At 37.8% G+C, this 19,795-nt stretch overlaps 1 protein-coding gene across 4 annotated transcripts in view; it reads right to left on the bottom strand.

Annotated features, from left to right (window-relative positions):
• The window catches only part of LOC150077523 (uncharacterized), a 623,444-nt gene that overhangs the window by 12,616 nt on the left and 591,033 nt on the right, over positions 1-19,795 (bottom strand). For all 4 annotated transcript variants that reach the window (XM_090386795.1, XM_090386798.1, XM_090386796.1 and 1 more), the window contains 3 exons: positions 18,663-18,779; positions 12,441-12,746; positions 8,367-8,525 (listed from right to left, as the gene is read on the bottom strand). In XM_090386795.1, the coding sequence (XP_090242921.1) occupies positions 8,367-8,525; positions 12,441-12,746; positions 18,663-18,779 (582 nt within the window). The remainder of the gene's footprint in view (positions 1-8,366; positions 8,526-12,440; positions 12,747-18,662; positions 18,780-19,795) is intronic.

Raw genomic sequence — 19,795 nt, 5'->3', positions numbered from 1 at the left:
CATTGCAACAGCCACTTCGTCGATTGTGATATGTGGTCGTCCCCTGCCTGGAATTACACCTAACTCCCCGGTCCCTTCAAATTTCTTTATTAGTTTTTGAAGCCCCACCAATGTCAAAGGTCCTCACAAACCTTTAAGTTTCCCATATTCACGTAGTACTGCATTAGCGTTACTATTATTCTGGTAGAACAGTTTTACTAAAAGAGCACTTTCCTTTTTTGTAAGAGCCATAATGGTTATTGACGGTAGAGTTGGCCTTCCTGCTTTTATCCAACAGGATGTCATTTGCGTAAGCAGCATATCTTGAAGTAAATGACAACTTTTACATGTGCAGCACAGTTTTTACCCTGGTGGCAGAAATTTGAACTAATTTTTCTTCTTCTACAAATTGCTTCGCCATACCCACCGATTTTCACAGCACTAACTAACTGTTTTAACACTAGGGTCTCCTGAATAGGGAAACTTATTTTATAACCCCCCAGTATAATCCTTGATCTCATGCGGACCTATTCAAAAATCTGACGCAATCCAGCTTTCAATTAAAAACAACATCTGTGGGCAAAAACTTGCACAGCTTTATGGAACTGATAGTTCAAGTTTATTGCAGAGTTAGGTTGTGTGTATCCATATATAGAATTTCATTCCTGCATACTGTTCTGAGGCATTATTCAGAATTAACAACTTTATAACAAGGAAGGCAACTTTAACATGAAATGTTTTATGAAACCCCCAAACATGAAAGGTATTATAACCGATTGTAGCAAACATGGGTTGAAGACTGAAGATACTTGTCGACTTGAATTTCTTCTGGCACCTGTTTGGAGGAATTAGAGGTGCCTATGGAAGTATCCATCATTCTGAGATCCAATTACTGCCCCCATCAAGTTAATTCGGTGGGTGTTTAGTTCCCAGTGTAAGTAAACTGTCAAAATAAAACAGAATCTGTTTAGGGAAAACAGATTCTGCAGAATATAAATATAGAATTGATGGCATGCTGGTCTTCCTAGTGATCTGTAGGCATGATGAGCCATCAAACTATTCCAATAGTTAGCAGATTTTTAGTCAGCAGTTCATTGAGGGCATTTCTTGGTTTAAACCAGTGAACAAGTTGTTCAAGTAAAATTTTATGTGTGTGACCTGATTGCTGTGAAATACTCTACCATCTTGGTTTAAGGACAGCTGTCTTCACTCAAAGACTATTGGAAACCTATGGAATTTGGGAATGAAATAGAAGTAGGAAAATTTGTAGTTAGTGGTGACACTTAATAATAACTACAAAGTTGTTTACATAAGTTTTTTTTTTTTGTAATGACAGTGGATGCTCTGTGCCTTGGTCGAGTCAACAATATCTCTGTTTCTCTGTTTTTAAATACACAGATGAGCCAAAACATTATGACCACCTACCTAATATGATGTTGGTCTTCCACGTGCAGCCAAAACAGCTTGTACCTGGTGAGGCATGGATGCTACAAGATTTCTAAGTATCTTGTATCTGGTACCAACACATAACCAGCAGATCGTTTAACTCCTGTAAGGTTCATGGTTGAGATGCTGCAGATCGGAGTTGCTGTTCCAACACAAACCACAGATGCTTGATGGGATTGATGTCTGGGGAATTGAGGCCAGGACAATACCTGGAAGTCTTCCTCATGTTCTGCGAACCAGTCTCGAACAATCCGGACAGTGTGGCATGGCACATTATCCTGCTCAAAGACAGCACTGCCAGAGGGGAAGACCATTGCCATGAAAGGGTGTATCTGGTCAGCAATGACGTTTAGGTAGGTGGTACACATCAGAGTGGCCAGCACATGGATGACTGGACCCAGGATGTATCCCAGCAGAACATTGCCCAAAGCATGACACTGCCAACACCAGCTTGTTTTCTCCCCACAGTGCATCCAGGCGCCATCACTTCCCCAGGTAAACGATGCACACATACCCAACTGTCCACATGGTGCAACAGGAAACATGATTGATTGGACCAGATGACCTTCTTCCAAACACTCAAGGTCCAGTTTCGATGCTTGTGTGCCCATTATAGGTGCAGTCACCAGTGGACCGTGGTTAGCATGGGCACTGTGTTGTGACACATTACTCCCTTCACCACCATTCCAATTACTGGTGAGTTGTGCACAGTCGCTCTTCTATTGCCACGTACCATCCGGGAGAGCCTTCACTCACCTCGATGAGCTGTGGTCGTCAAACACCTCCCTGGCTGTTCATGGGTTCCCCCTCCTCATACCACTTTCAGTAGGTACTAACCATGACTGACTGTGAGCACCCCACCAGCTGTGCAGTTTCGGATATGCTCTGACCCAGTGGTCTGGCCATTACAATTTGGCCTTTGTCAAACTCACTTAAGTCCGCTGCCTTTCCCATCTGAAGAACAACAGTAACACTTATTAACGGTTTGATTTGATTTCGATTTTAATGGCGCATTAGCAGCTAGGGCTATAATGCGCCAAGACCAGGTAAAAATTTAACATCTCAGTGACCTAATTAATTAGGCCGCCATGTCCAGATCTAAAAATAAATATATAAAAAAGATAAATCAATAAAAGACATAACAACAACATATAAATTTTAAATACGATTAAAAACCTTTATTGCTTTCAAAAAACTAAAAATCGCAGACACACTGTCATTGTCGGATAAAATCTGACTGAGTGTATAAGGCTCAGTCAGATGATTAAAAGCGGTAAAACGGGTGCTGCTAAAATGTGGACAGTCAATTAAAAGGTGTCTGATCGTTAGACTTGTGCCACACGACTCACACATAGGAGGGTCATCAGCCCTCAGCAAAAACGAATGAGTTAAATGAGTGTGTCCGGGCAAGGACAACTTCCTCCTTACGATTGCTGCGCAGACTAGACTGCCACGGTTCAATAACAGGCTTTATACAATATAGTTTATTTCCAGTCTGTCTATTCCACGAGTCCTGCCATTGGGAATGTATCTTTTGATGTATTATTTGCCTGTAGTCTATATAGGGGACTGACAGGCTGTGGTTGTTATTGGGGATTGCTGATTTGGCTGCGGCGTCAGCCAAATCATTTCCCCTAATCCCAATGTGGCTGGGAATCCAGCAGAAGCGGATATCATATTCATGTCCGAGGAGGAAGTGAATCTTCTGCTGAATACTAGACAGAACTGGATGAGGATTATATCTTACAGATATTAAGGCCTGTAACACGCTAAGAGAATCAGAGTATAAAATGAACCGTTGGTATTGGCATTCACTAATGTGATCCAAGGCTAACTCTATAGCATGCAGCTCTGCAGTAAAAATACTGCATTCAGAGGGAATCTGCTCCGATGTAGTGCTGTCTGTAAAGACAGCAGCAGATCCCACATATGATTCCGACTTCGAACCGTCTGTGTAAACAGGCGCGAAGTCAGAATGTTCAGCTCGGTGTGCTGAATAAAGCTGCAGGTAGACAGACGATGGAGTGTCCGACTTTCCCCAATTTCTAAGGGACAAGTCACATGTTGGGAAATGAGCATGCCAGGGTGGAAGGGGTTGCTTTGGTGTTTGGGCAACCTTGTCTACCTTAATATTAAGTTCTTTGAGTAGCTCTTGGAGACGAATACCAAAAGGACGATTGGCAGTCTTACGGGTGTTGTACAAAGTTTCCCATCGTGGCGCAAAAACGAATGGCCACGTAGGATGGTCTGGCAGGGATTTTAGTTTCAAGGCGTACTTTAGAGACAACTGCTTACGTCGAAGTGATAACGGTGGTTCGTTTGCTTCGACGTATAAGCTCTGGACGGGAGATGTTCGAAATGCTCCAATAGCGATACGGAGAGCCTGGTGATGGACAGGATCCAGCCATCGAAGTACACTGTCTCTGGCCGAATTGTATACCAGGGACCCGTAATCTATTCTGGATCGTACAAGTGCACGATAGATGCGTAATAGGGTGCATCGATCCGCACCCCAAGATGTTGAGGAAAGAGAGCGCAGAATATTCAGCCCTCTTGTGCACTTTGTGCGGAGTTGACGGATGTGATCCAGAAAGGTCAGCTTTTTATCGAATACGAGTCCCAAGAATTTTGTGTCCGCTGCTACTGGAATTGCATTTTGTCCGAGCTTTAATTCAGGTTCAGGATGAAGATTACGCTTGCGACAAAAGTGTACGCAAACGGTCTTCTCCGGCGAGAACCTGAAGCCATTAGCAAGTGCCCAGGAGTTGAGGTGATCAATAGCTTTCTGCAGTTGTCTTTCAATAACCCTCATGTTGCATGACTGACAAAATATGCTAAAGTCATCAACATAGAGGGCACTGTGTACAGTTGGAGGAAGTTGTTCTGTGATGGAATTTACTTTGATGCAAAAAGCGTAACACTTAATACTGATCCTTGTGGTACTCCCTCCTCTTGAGTGAAGGAACGAGAGAGTGAGGATCCAACACGAACTTGGAAAGATCGATTGGCTAGAAAGTTTTTAATAAAAATGGGGAGTTGCCCCCTAAGGCCAAGGCTATGCAGATCTTTTAAGATGCCAAATCTCCAAGTTGTGTCATACGCTTTTTCCATGTCAAAGAACACCGACACCAAGTGTTCGCGTTTTAGGAAAGCATCCCGGATGGATGCTTCCAATCTAATAAGATGGTCCAAAGTGGACTGGTTCCTTCGGAAGCCGCACTGGATGTTGGAGAGAAGGTCATTTGTTTCGAGATACCATATCAAACGAGAATTAACCATTCTCTCCAGGATTTTGCACAGACAGCTGGTCAGAGCAATAGGACGATAATTTGTGGTGACTTTTGGATCCTTTCCTGGCTTAGGAAAGGCAAGAACGATTGCCTTTCGCCAGGTGTCCGGAAACTGCCCTTCAGTAAAGATTCTGTTATACAGAAGGAGCAGACAATCCATAGATTTTGGGGAAAGATGTTTAATAATGTCATAATGGATGCCATCTGGTCCAACAGCACTTGCTTTGGAAAGAGCGAGGGCTCTTTTCAGTTCCTGAATAGTAAAATCCCCGTTGTAGGGATAGAGGCCCTTGGACTTAAAATTAAGTGCTTCTCTTTCCAGTTTATGTTTCAGGACCAGGAACTCTGGGGAGTACGAGGATGTTGCGGAGATGTTGGAGAATGTTTCCCCAAGAGCATTGGCTACTGCAGTTGGATCTGCAATAGCGCATCCATTATAATCTAGGATTGAAGAAGGGTGGGATGTATATTTTCCCTTCATTTTCCGGATTTTATCCCAGACTACCTTAGAGTTGGTAGACTGGTTAATAGATGATGTAAAACGGATCCACGATTCCTTTTGACTCTGACGACGGATGTAGCGTGCTTTGGCTTGTGCATGTTTAAAGGCTATAAGGTTGGTCGTGGTAGGATATCGGCGGAATATCCCCCACGCTTTGTTTTGAGCCTTTTCTGCTGCTGTGCATTGTGAATTCCACCAGGGTTTAGGAAATGGTGGAAACCGGGCAGATGTTTTTGGAACAGCATTCGCAGCTGCTTGGACAATATTTTCTGTGATGTACTTAACTGCATCATTGATAGACTCTTGACTGACTGTGCTAAGATCAAAATTTGCCTGATGTTGGAAGGCAATCCAGTCAGCCTGATCAATCTTCCACCGCGGTAACCTAAAAGGAAGACATGGTCTCCCACTGTGTAACAAGGTTATCACGGGGAAGTGATCGCTTCCGTATGGATTCTGCTCCACCTCCCAAGTGAGTGAAGGGAGTAGAGAAGGGGAGCAGATAGAGAGATCAATGGCAGAAAAAGTACGGGTAGGCATGTGGAAGAAGGTGTTTGTTCCAGTATTTAGAAGGGAAAGGTCATTGTCATTGAGCATACGCTCTATGACTCGTCCCCTTCCGTTGATGTTAGCACTACCCCACAGGGTGTTATGTCCATTCATATCCCCGAGAAGTAAGAAAGGGGGAGGCAACTGCGTTAGAAGATCATCAAGGTCTTCCTGGGAGAGGTCGGTCCCAGGTGGCAAATAGATAGAGCAGACGGTTAATAAAAATCCCACCGTAAGGCGAATTGCAACAGCTTCTATGCTAGTTGTAATTAGCAAGGGCTGCACTGGGGTCTGGTTACCCACAAGGATAGCCACTCCCCCATGTACAGCGCCATCCGTAATTCTATCCTTACGAAAAATTGTGGTGTTATGCATGGTGGGATCGTCATTTGCCTTTAGATATGTCTCCTGCAAGCAAAAGCAAACTGGCTCGTGCTTTTGCAGGAGGGCCTTGATGTCATCAATATTTCGCCGGAATCCACGACAATTCCATTGTAGGAATTTAGCCATTATTTTGGCTTGGTGGGTCCATCAGGCGGCTTCCGAGGTGCTGAGGGCTTACTTTTATCAGTCTTGGATTTATCTTTTTTGGGGAAGAATGGATGCTGTCCCGTGTCCATTTCCTCCTCCGCAAAGAGTTCCAAGACTGACTCTTCTAGTACCTCCTTCTGCTCGACATCCATCTTTTCTTGGGAATTAGGGGGGACTTCCCCTTTCTTATTCTTGTCTTTCATAACTACCTTTGTAATTTGTGGAGCATTAGGAGGTACCGATATAGGAGTGGCAGCTGATTGGTCCTTTTGTGCAGGTTTTTGAGAACTTAATAGATACCGCGCAATGGGAGTGAAAGACTCCTTTGGAGGAATGGTCACGTCCGTCTGAGTTCCGACGGAACATCTCCCTGCTACCTTCTGGGCGTAGGTAGGTTTGTTGATATTCAGGGGTTTGACCGATTTCCTTGCCTCCTGGTATGATATGTTAAGCTCTGCCTTCAGCCGTTGAATCTCTTTTTCTTCTTTCCACCTCTGGCATGCTCGTGAGTAGGCCGGGTGTTCGCCTTCACAATTAATACAGGTGGGTTTTGCGGCTGAACATGCTGTTGTTTCGTGGTCCTTTGCACCGCATCGAGCGCATGCAAGGACTCCACGGCAGGCCATTTGAGAATGTCCATACTTCTGGCATTTAAAACACCGTAAAGGGTTCGGAACGTATGGACGCACTGAACAGTTGATGTATCCAGCTTTGATCTCGTCAGGAGGTTTAGGAGAGTTAAAAGTCAGGATAACGCTCCTGGTTTTAACTATTTTTCCATCCCTTCGCGCAGTGATTCTCTTGACGGCAATGACTCCCTGTGGTTTTAATTCGGAGCAGATTTCCTCCTCGGTGACGTCGAGAAGGTCCCACTCCGAAATGACACCTCTCGATGAATTGAGTGTTCTGTGTGGTGTCACTGTTACAGGGATTCCTCCGATTAATGTTACTCGGAGTAGATGTTCGGATTGCCTGTCATTTTTTGTTTCAATTAAGAGGTCTCCGGAACGGAGCCTCTTAACTGATTTGGGAGAACCTACTAACCCATCTAACCCTTTTTGAATAAAAAAGGGCGACATTTTATCAATCGGTTTTTCACTGGTGGAATGAATAATTAGGAATCTTGGGACAGGCCCTGATGATGATGTTTCAGTTCGCTGCCTCTTTGTTGTAATAATATCTGCCTCTCCGTCTATGTTTTCAGATAGGGACCGGGTTGGGGCCCCTGAAGAAGTAAGTTTATCAGGATTCATAGAGTTTTTTTATATTGTTCAGTGCCCGGGCTCCCCACCCACCACGGAGCCCAAAGGGACGCCCACTACCCGGCATGCAATAAATGCGCTCGGGAGTGGGACGCCAGGGCTACCCAGACACTATACCCGCACCGCCGCCAGCCTGAATCCTGTCCCTCAGACCATGAGGGTAGGGGCGTGGCATTGACACGGTTGACCCTCGCAGGCGAGCCTACTAGCCGATTGATCCTAGCCGGGCCTTCCAGGACCACCCGTCTTGTCGAAGCAGGGGCCAAAGTGGTGTATTGAAGCTGGGCCCCTCAACCACCAGGATCCCCCTTTCCGAATTTCCACGGGTCGCAGTGCACGGCAAACACGCCGGATTCCATTGATGTAAGCCTGGAACCTAGGCTGTGGGCGTTGGATCCCAGTGATGCTAGTCTGGAAGTCCAGCAGCGTCACTGGGAGGTCCCCTCACCACGTACAGGTGCCCACGTCGAGGGGCTTATTAACGGAGTATCATGTGTTTTTTATACTGTGTCCCGACCCACGCACGTGCCGTAGTTCACCTGCAGTTGCTTCGATTTGCATAACAACTCTGATCATAACATTTTGGCTCATCAGTGTATATAGTTTTCTAGAAAAAATTTAATCTATCTTAGCCTTTTATGAAATAACTGTAAGAGCCATTTGACCTTGCCCAGTTATTTTCAGTATCACCATATGCATATATTAAAGGCGGAAAGCAAATCAATGTTTCACAAATAACAGTGGTACAGAGATATATTTAGGAACAAAGTTAATATACTGAACAATGTGGCTCATGAAAATACTTACCCGAGTTTGAGCATCAATAAACTTGACACCAGTATAAGATATTGAAAGTATCACATTAGGAATTTTTCCTATCTCTCTTGTGGAGGCTTTTAGCTTCTGGATTGACTTCCTTGTTGATTCCATGCCTTTTAGTTCCTTTACCAGAGTGGAGCCTAAATACTGAGAGAGAGAAAAAAAGTAAACAAATTTAAAATATTGAACTTAGTGCTACAGCTTATTTTGCAGAATATACATCTCAAGTTTCCAAAAAGTGAAATCTTTAATGCAACTGGTAAGTTTTTCTAAGAAAAACTTACCAGTTGCATTAATAGATATGATTATCATGTTTTGATATATGATTTTAAAGCAATAATTACCTTTCCCCACCGATGGTTTCTTTACCTTGTCATTGTGGTGGGCCTTGAATATCTATGTGATCTACAGAGCTATGCTGGTGTTAGCGTGCTACTGGTAGGGTCTCCCAAGCCAGAAAGGTTTGTAGCTAGAGACCAGATGAAAAAAGATACCTTGGTCCTTCAGGTTGGAGGTTGATGCAATTGGCACTCCCCATTCATCATAAAACATTCTTTCAGTGCTAAAAGACCTAAGAGAAAGAACTTCCAAAAAACATCACTGATAAAATAGAGGAGCCATGGAAAAGGAAAAAGAGAGGAAGACCAAGAAGGACATTGATAGAGGGTTTGAGAGCAGTGGTGAATAGAAGAAGACTAATGGACAGAGATTGGGAAGATAGATGAAAATGTAAAAAAACGATAAAGGAATGACTTTTGATGTTAGGTTGAGGAGAACTGTTGTAATAGTGGAATAAATCCCAAGAATATAATTACCTTTAAAATATTTTAATTTTCAGTTGCAGCCATCTTGACATTCTACCACATAAACAATAATATAGATTCAAATGACTAATTTCCTTAACCTCAAACATCAGGCCTGACGTAGCCGAGTGGTTAGGAACGAGAGTGCATAGCACACGTTCCTTGCGTAGACCGGGGTTCAAGTCTGTGATTACTAAATACGATAAATATTTGTATTGACGATTTATTGTAAACTCTACTGACTTGGCTGTCATGCCGGAGTATAAACAGAAAATTTTTTTAACCCCTGGCTTAGTGCCATGAAGGGTTTTGTAAAGGTAGGGTACCTGCATGTACCTAGGAACCTTACAATAAAGATCATATATACATATATATATATATATCATTTGAAATAACGGTTCATTAATAACACACCCATTTAGACAATGTACAGAGGCAAGTTTCTCTTCTACTATAAATAAGAATGAATTTCAACGAAGTAAAATATATCACTAAAAACCTTTACAAATCAAAAATATTCAATAATCTTATACAGGAAAACACTGGTAGTTCAGAATTTTACACTTTACCTTACCACAGCAGACATAACGTTGGCTCTTTTTCATATGGGGAGAAAAATTATTATATAGGCCCCTTTTCCTGACATCAAGGGTTTAATTATTCCTACTCAGATCACACTGCTAAATGAAAGCAGGCTTAAATCATAAGTTTATATCAAAACCTTAGTTATTCATTATTTTTTAATCAAAATGCAATTCTAAGTGTGGTGATGGACAAAGTAAATTTCCTGTGCTTCTGCAAGCACAGGAAATTTGTCTTTTTCCATCAAAAGACAAAGAAACTAGTCTTGATCTGCATATTATCTACTTCAGCATTCCTTTCTCCTAGTTGATCCTAACAATTTCAGAACTGTTTTTTTTTTATTATGGAATCAACAGGTAAGTTTCCATATCAATTAGCACTTTGTTCTTCCATCATGATGCTAAGTTAAACATACATCTTAAGCCTAAATATGTAAAAACATAAGTCATGTTTACCATATTTTGACAGTTCTTTGTTATCTATAACCAGCTGAATATCTCAACAATGCAAACAGATACACTACACAACTAAACATTATCGATCAGAGGTAATGTAAATTGATCATTACATTACTGATCACAGGTAATGTAAACAATTATCTCTGATCAACAGGCTAGTAGTAAAATTAATCCTCCTCCACTAATGTGGCATCTGTCAAATGCCACTTTTTAAATTTCAGAAATGAAACATTGTTTTCATTTCCACATACTTGAATGATGAATCAACTTTTCAGTTTTGCATTTAAGAGATGTCAGATGAGCAAAAGTATCTATCTTTCTTGTCCTCAAATTTCATATTTGTGAGGTGCCAGTGAGTGCTGCTTTATCTTGTTGTAGCTCTTGTATTGTCAGCTTCGTGGAAACTAAATACAAACATTCACGTGACATCTGCCAGATGTCACATGAATGTCTTGTTTTTATTTAATTGGATGGGTGACTTAAATTTTGAAAATGCAAAAACCCCTTCTGTATTGTTATTGTTTATTTCTGCTTGAAATTTTAGTTAAGCTTAGCTATCCATAACAGAACACCATTTTCAATTTAGTAAAGCAGCTAGAAATTATTAATTTTAAACAAAAGACAGTGACTCATAGATGCCATGCAAACAACAAATGATTAAATTCTATTGTTAAAGTGAATTCCTTCTATACTATATCAAATTCATACTTGATAATGGAGATGGGGAAAAGTCTGAAATGTGGCACTAATTCTTATTTAATACTCTTTGAGATCATTCGTTTATAGCTAGCTGTGTTGTGTGCATATTTATATATTTAATAATTGCAGTACAAAAATGCAATTTTAATCCTTACTGTGTTAATATGAAACAGATGTGCAGAACAGTGTATTCTTTTTTGTGTTTAACTGTCTCATTTATTTTTTAATATCCTGATATATTACATAAATTTCAATACCTATAAAAAAGTAGAATGCAACTTAATTGATTTCATAACTGTCATTTTAATTAAATGATAAGAGATTTATTTTTACCCTAAAGGAGACAATTCTCAACCAACAGTAATTAACACTAAAATATGCTGGTTTCATCTCACTAGTACTAAGTTATTTTGTGGTGAATAAATTGAGTCTTTCTTCCACAGCTTGTGGAAGAAAACCCTCCAACTGAAAACATGAGAAAAGTTATGCAATATTCTAGGCTGTGTTGGCCAGTTCAGCATGATTGTTGAAAGGGTTATATTTCAATATAAGTGTTCAAATTATTTAATAATGAATAACTGCAGATTTTTACATGTTCTTTTAATTAAATCCCTCATACTGGACTTTACTGGAATCGTTCGGCAATTGTGTTATATTCTGTTAATTAATATTTTAGCAATTAGCAAACATTATTTATATTTTTAATCAGAACTTTTTATTGTGTACACTGTTTGGATTTGATATGTATATTCACTGTTTCAACACACAACTTTCTTGAATTTAATTCAAGTAAGACCCAAATTGAATAACAGTGGCACTGATTTATTAATGAATAACAGATTTGCCTTTTTGGTGATGGTATTCAATAAATATCTGTTATTAATAATTGTAAGTTGGCACATGGGTAATGTCATTTCCAAAATGATTCATTGAAGAGGCCTCTGGAGTCGGGAACTCTATGATGATACTTTTTTTTTTTTTGTTTAATAAAGGCATTTTATCGATTTGAGTCAGTGTTTTAGTAGCATCATAGATGAATCATTTCTAAAGTGAGCTCAAGGTTGCTGGAGGGAACAAAACTTCCCCAAGGTCCCTACGGCCACAGACTTTTCTTCCAATTCCAGATAAAGTTATGACTGCTGTTGATGGCCCCAAATCAGGAAAATAACCAGCACATATCTGATCCACAAAATGTTTTGCAGCATCAGTTCTTTCACTTTCAATGCGAGAACCTGCCTATACATACAGAACCTATCACTACCAACTACTGCTATCAGATCTCACTAATAATCAGGCAATTTACCTTTCTTTCAAATCACATTTTACAATATCTCTTATGATTAAGAGGTGGAGTGGGAGGGGGGGGGATATAACAGAAAACTACAATTTCTAATTTCGTGAGGGAAAAAAATTAACCGAAAAACAGAAGCTGTCAAAAAATTATTCAAGAAAGTCAACTTCAGTCATTACTGCTAGGGAAATGAAACAACAACAGAGGACTAAAGAATATAGTACTTTACCTGTGCGGAATAATTACAGCAACTTTCAATTAATACTCCAGCTTCATGACGCCATTGTGTGGCCATTAAAGTTGGGAAACCACCAACCATTTGTTGTGGAGATTCATCCCCACCACTGCTGCCACCTGGCTCTGTCATAAGTTGTGTAGGAGGTCGTATCCGTAGCGACAATGCATCTTTACTATCTACAATCAAATGCGAACTACTAGAAAATAATGGCTTTGGTATCACAGTTGCATAATCAGAATCATTTGTTTTTGATTTTGGAGAAAAATTGTCTATGCCTAATTCCAGCAGCCTCTGATCCTAGAAAAAGAAAGTAATTTTATTATCACTAGATGAATAATATATACACCTGCAATTGTATATTATTGACACTACTATATGTATATAATATGTAGATATATATATATTAATCAAATTTTATATGATTCTGTAACATACAAATGTGATATTTTAATTCCCACAAACTTTTCTTTCATTAAAAAATGGCAACAGCTGGCTAAGATAATGGGTTTCACTTTACTGAATGTTCTTTGTCCATAATATAAATACTGTGATGGAAATTTTCTTCCATTTCTGCTCAAGTTAGACAGAAAGCGGGGAGGGGATTTTCAATGCTGTACCATATTGCTTTATAGACTTGTAAATGTCTCTTCTACAAGGTCGCTGTAATTGTTGGCTTTAACATTGCCTAAAAGAAATCAGTAGTAACAGCTCTGGAAACCATCCATGCTGCATTCTCAGTATCATTTTGTAGGAATGGCCTGTTAGACTAAATTTAGTCTAACAGGCCATTGTTTAATCATATAATGGTGGTCTCTGCTATTTTCCTAAGCTTCCATGAATGGATATAAACAATTCATCAGGATTGTGTTTTTGCCCCAGCACTCATGCATTTAGATCACTGCAGCATACAAGATCCTTTTACATAAAAAAAATTAATGCTAAATCTTTCTGACACAAAATAAAGTTATCTTTGTACCCATAAGAATACAGTGGATTCCAGTTATTTGGGGCAAATCTTAAAAAACAGAAACCAATTGAGAAAATAGCCAGGGTTTACTTTGCTTAATTGGGACAGCATGCCGTTTAATCAGGGCAGGAAACCTCAGCACTGGAGATTACCCTACGATTGTCTCCGACGGTACGTGGTTCGGTCGAAATTCTGGCGGTCACAACCATAAAACAATTAGCAGTCACCTGTTTATTGGGCCTTTTCTTTTAGTGAAATCTATCATAAACGGACAGTAAACTCTGTCTTACTGAATTTGCGATAATACCGACAGCTGGAATTCTGTGGGTTATTATGGTGAAATGTGTTTACACTTCCATGAACTCTTCAATCATATAAAAAAATTTTTTCAGATCTTCTCTTCATTCCTAATTTTAAAGCTTTGTAACTCGTTACTCCGTTCTCACTTGCATGTATTGTGTTACTTGCAATTTGTGTGTGCCGTGTTCTTTGTTACTGATTGATTATCTTTTTACTGTTTTAAATTTTAACCCCCACCCACAAATGTCAGTGAACAGAAATGTCAACTAGTTTGTATGTACATATTACAGTACGTATTAATTATTCCGATTATCGTGTATATTCTTACGATTTTCATGTACCATTTAATTTTTTAATTGGTAAGGTAATAAAGGATAAATTTGTGCTTAATATATCTTTGCTTTTATAGCCTGTGGATAATATTCCTCCTATTTTTGCTAATTAGAATCGCTGTTTAATAGAATTAAAATTCAATTCACGTGATCACAATGACCGGTGCTTACTGCACGTTGTATAGTGAATGGTACTTTGCTATGTTGAGTTCGTCGTAACGTGATTTGATTGTACAGTGAACTAATTGTAAAAGGGGGGGGGGAGTACATTCTATTTTTAACTATTTACATGAAACTTCGGATAATTGGGGCAGCCGCTTAATCGGGCCAAAATGCACTAGTCCTGATGTGTCCCAAATAATTGGAATGGACTGTATTTCACTCTTGCACTCTGCAGCCTAACAGTTCAGTTTTATTTGTGGATAGTTTTTTCTAATGATATCATGTGTTCATTGCTAAATTTCATCCACTGGATAGCTAGTAAAGTACTGTTATAAACAATGGTCACGTGACTGGCAGAAATTTAAAGCATCTTCTAGCATGTTTCAGCTTGAATAAAAGTTGGATATACTTATTAAATAGCAGTAACAAGCATTAACTTGACCTTTCAACTCCCTCCATATTGATGCTATAAGCTGTATTTGACTATGTAATTTCCAGCAGTATTGCTCCACTCATTAAATAACTATAATAGGTATTTAAGGGGCTCTTTTCTCTTGCTTAAATAGTACTTACTCTTAATTCCAGTACATATGAGGGATGCTACAAGGTGGGACAAATGTGCCCTATGTTTGCTTCAGTTTATTCCATTTTTTTACAGTTAAATAATCATAAGATTATATCTTCACCTTTTTTTGTGCTATATAACATTGTCTAATAACTTAATGACATACAGCAGCCATTCAAGAAAATCTGATAGACTTGTATAAATATGCTTTACCTTTTGGTCTTAAAATAAACATGAGCAAAATCCAATATATAATTTTTTTTAAATTTCAAATCAGGTTCCTTGATAGCAACTACAATCAATGAAGGGAAATTCATAAGTCTAATTCTGAATGGCAAGAATATGAGGCCATTCTCACCCTAAATATATGAGGACAAAGATATCGATACCAGTTTGGTTCTTCAAGACTGGTATGACCTATTTTATATCAGCAGTACTGCGATTAGTTTATTATTCAGCTAATGTGTATATGTTAACTGTTACCTAGCTGTGTTTAAAATTCACTGATAAATAACAGTAATAATGATTTTTTTTTTTCCTGTCTTTCACTACAATTAATTAAAATTTAATTTAGAATAATTTAAATGATGAGATTCCTCTAATTATCATATCATTTCTTGACTGAAATGCATTAACTTCTTTCTTTAATCTTTGACCACAGTCTTGATATTTTCTTTCGTTGCTCTAAATCATTATGCCATCCTTCTACTGCGTTATTGGTTTTCGGTAAATTTTCTTGCGCTCTTTATAACAATTCCACATTTGTTGAGGGAAACATGGTGGCCATCAGCAATTCCTATGATCTGGACAACTGATCCATGTATTGTCAAAATAATCACAAACTAATTGGGCATCTGGTGCCGGCAACATTAAGACAAAAATGTGTCTTGAAAGGTCACACAACTACTGAAGGGTTAAATGATTTTATAACTTTCACAGAAATAGTTTAACAGATGTAGGTTTAGTTTGCCCATTTTATGCAGTTCTTAACAATAAAACTGCAGACCATATTGAAAGACACTTTCCTTTTAAAATACTACCTTGTATTTTCAATGTGAAGAATTATTATATATTTTAATAAAATTTTTTTTTTCCTTCTTGGTGAATTGTATATAACTGACTCTAGACTAAAAATAAACATTGTTACTTATTCTAATTTATTTATTGGTGAATTTTTCTAGACCCTCAAAATTCACATTCAAGTGGATTAATGTGAAAACAATATATCGCCTCTGATCTGAATTACGTACCAAGTGCTCTCTTAGAAACAATGTGGTGCATGTAAAACCTCATCAGGGTAAAAAAAGTCTGATGGTTTCTTAATGTAAATTCTGCAGCTGATATATTCAACCTTGAATTTGATTTATGGTCAAGAGACTGCTTTCTTTCTGTATATCAGTGTTTTCCAACCTTTATAAGCCACTGACCACAAAAAATATTACACTATACGTACTATTTTTCAAATACAATGATATGTACAAGTAGCATACATTAAGTTGCTATAGGTATACTTGTATCAGCAGGTTGAGAAACACTGCTATATAAAAAAAATTATTTTACCATTAGCACTAACAATGTGGTTTACTGTGTTGAAGAGATAAAGTAGTTCTCATTTGTAAACCTTATATAGTAAATACTACCCAGTGTATAACATTTTCATTTATGTAATATAACACACTATGGTTAATAAAGGAATTTAATAATAGTATAATTGATTGATTGATAGTGTGTATAAACATTTCATTAAAAATAAACTCATAATCATGCACTAGAAAATTATTCATCTCCAAATAAAAATAAAACAGAATAGTTTTTTTTTCCTTACCTTAACTTAATGCCCATAAGATACTTTAAATTAAAATGCCAAAACTTGGTCATTTCTGCATTGCATATTAGCATGATTTGTAGAGTAGAAATCCCTAAATACCAAATAGGGCTTTTTTGCATGAACAGTTCAGGACAATCTTAAACAGCAGTTTGAAGAATGCTGTGGAGTTCTGTGACTGCAACCATTATGCATATTACTTGATATGGTTTTTTAAGGCACAAGAGAAAAATGCATTTGCTGTCCAAAAAGTATACTGGAACATCATGAGAAAAAAATGCCATGGCTTCATTATATTTATTTATTTTTCAGTTGATTGCAAGACACAATCGTCCCTTGTATAGCGTGCAAGCCAGAGAGGTGAATATTGATTCACCACTGGAAGAAAGTTCCAATGGTGAGCCCATATTTCATTTCGAAGTTGCAGTTATTGAAAGGAATTCATCACCACTTCACTTATTTCAAAGCAAGCTGAAAGAGCCAATATGAACTGACCTTTATCAGGAAATTAAAAATAATTACCTAACTACAATTATTCTTCAATTTCTGTTGTCACTTCATCCAATAGTTCTCAAAATCAAATACAATTGATCATTTTTTTTTTTTATATATGATTGGATTAAAAATAGTTCAAAGTTAACTTGTACGATAAAATATGGCTGCTCCATATTCAACATTCTATTATGAATTGCTTACAAGAATTCCCAGCAAAATTTACTATAAATGCATGGAAACACTTTTGTAAGTCACCTTTTTTACTATGCACCTGTTGGACTGACTTGCAAAATGGTTTAAATCCTAATGGCCACAAAAAAACAAGAAAAACCTAACCCTCCAAACCTTATAGTTTCTCTAAAGGCATATAGCATTAGCTGTATTATAACTTTGAAGATATAACTTAATATACATTATAGTAGTCCACATTGAACAACTAACTATTTAACTAAGCCAATCGGTGAGAGAGTTCCTGTATGTTCATAGTAAACCTCTATCTTCCTCCCATAATAGACACCTTGTTGTGGACACTTTCAAGGACAAAGCCATTACAGTTTATAACACATATGTATAATGATAATCAGTAAAAACACCCTGAGTAAGGTTAATTACAATGAAATTCATTTTTCAGAAGTAGTGATATTGGCTACACTACAAAAGCAGACACTTTCTTTTGACCCAATTGTGTCTGCTTTAGAGAAGTTTCACTATATATATAAAATAGGTGACCTATCAAAAAGAAATAACCCTTGAAATGGTCACCTGAGTGGAGACAAACGTTACAAATAAATAGCACTATACTTCTCATTTGGGAAGCACTACTTATTTTAATGAGACATCGGGAAAATTTCTAGTAAGTCTCACAATATGAGAGATCACTTCAACATCTGCAAAGATTTGTCTCTTGTCATGGGAATTTAGTTTTCTGTATCTTACTAAAAACAAAAAACAAACCATGGTTAAGCTAATTTTAATTCAGTTTCTTTAGGTCAAAAGAAAGTGTCCACTTTTGTAGTGTAGCCAATTTAAGTACTTCTCGGAAAAATGAATTTCATTGTAATTGGTTGCTTACTCAGAGTATTTTTACTGATCATCATTGTACATATGTGTTGGTGTGTTATAGACTGTAATGACTTTGTCCTTGAAAGTGTCCCTTCTAGGGAGGTAAATACCAAAAGGACACCATCTTGTTGTGGACACATTAGAAAGTGTCCACAACAAGGTGTCTATTATGGGAGGAGGATAGAAGTTTACTATGAACATACAGGAACTCTCTCATTGATTGGCTTACTACAAATCAATCAGCTTATTCAATCCATCTCATACATAACTTGACTCATAAGAATATTAAGGAAACAGACTAAGACAGATACCAACTCAACATGTTTGGTGGAGTTACCAGACTCTCAAACCTTACTCTAAATTAGGGCAGCAGCTTTATTAGCATCTTTGGCACATCATGGGTTAACAACCACTTGTATATAAATAAAAAATAATAATAACACTAATAATGTTCTTTTAAATAATGATACTATTAATATTTAAACAAAGACTAGAAAATCAATACCAGCTTTGAGAAGTCAAAGTCCTCTGTGTCAGGAATGTCAGAGAATCTTTCTAGAGATTTGTCTCCCAATGATGCCATAATCCTCTTCCTGTGACCTACTTTGTTTATATTTAACACCTAACAGAGAAAAATTGAACAATAAACTAAACCTTTAAAAAATCAATTCTTTCATTAACTATTAGCATCATGGATTTATATAAAAAATGGACTTTGTGTATATATATTTTTTATTATTTTTTTTTTTATTTTACAGAAAAGCCAAGTATATTCAAAGGAACTGTTTACTCAAGTTCTAAGTTGCCTTAGTTAGTAGCCTTAGAAATTGGATAATTTCAAGGCAACTAACAAAGTTACCTTGAAATTATTAGGTCTGCAGCAGTCCATTCTTAAAGTGCAGTTAGCCAATCTCAGATAGGATTCTCCCAATGAGTTATCTTTTTCACAAGAAATCACCTTGTGAATACATGCTTGCACAGATATAAAAACTATAAGACATCAAATAAAATTGGTATGCCTTACTACCTTTGATTTTTTATTGTGGGAATCATTCTGCTCCCACTGCAGACCTAGTATTTGGCACTCAGTGTTAAGGCTTGGACTTTTGCTCAACTTAGAAAAATACCATTAGCCATAGTTCTTCCTGTATTGCTAATATCTTTTTAAATTTTACAGCATCACACGAACAAGTGAATCTGCTGTTTTGCAACTACTGGCTTCTCATCGGCTGACAAGCGGAGATCATTAACAAAAATCCAACACAGTGAAGCATGCCAATTTTATTTATTGATGTATCCTTGGGCAAGCCATTAGAACTATACAACAAATATGCTTTTAACAGTTCACCATAAAATCAACAATTCTAAAATGAGTGCTTGCGTGTAAGACAGTATATTTGAAGGTAGCAGCTCTACAATAAAAGCACTAGAGATGAAATTTCACTCTTTAAACTCTATTTAGAAATACAGTTTATACGCCTAAAATTTTTGAAATAAAAGCAAAAAAAACAGTATATTATTTGTAGTTACAAAGTGCAGAATTATAATAAACTTTCCTGCCTATTCCAAAAATAGTGAATGATATACTCTGTGCAGTGAATGATATACTCTGGTAATGTAACTGTTTTGACTAGCCTC

The sequence above is a fragment of the Mastigoproctus giganteus genome, chromosome 12, assembly GCF_048544385.1.
Source record: "Mastigoproctus giganteus isolate SK-2022 chromosome 12, ASM4854438v1, whole genome shotgun sequence".
Classification (NCBI taxonomy): domain Eukaryota; kingdom Metazoa; phylum Arthropoda; class Arachnida; order Uropygi; family Thelyphonidae; genus Mastigoproctus; species Mastigoproctus giganteus.
The sequence above is the reverse complement of the archived record's forward strand: the minus strand, read 5'-3'. Positions and strand labels throughout refer to the sequence as shown.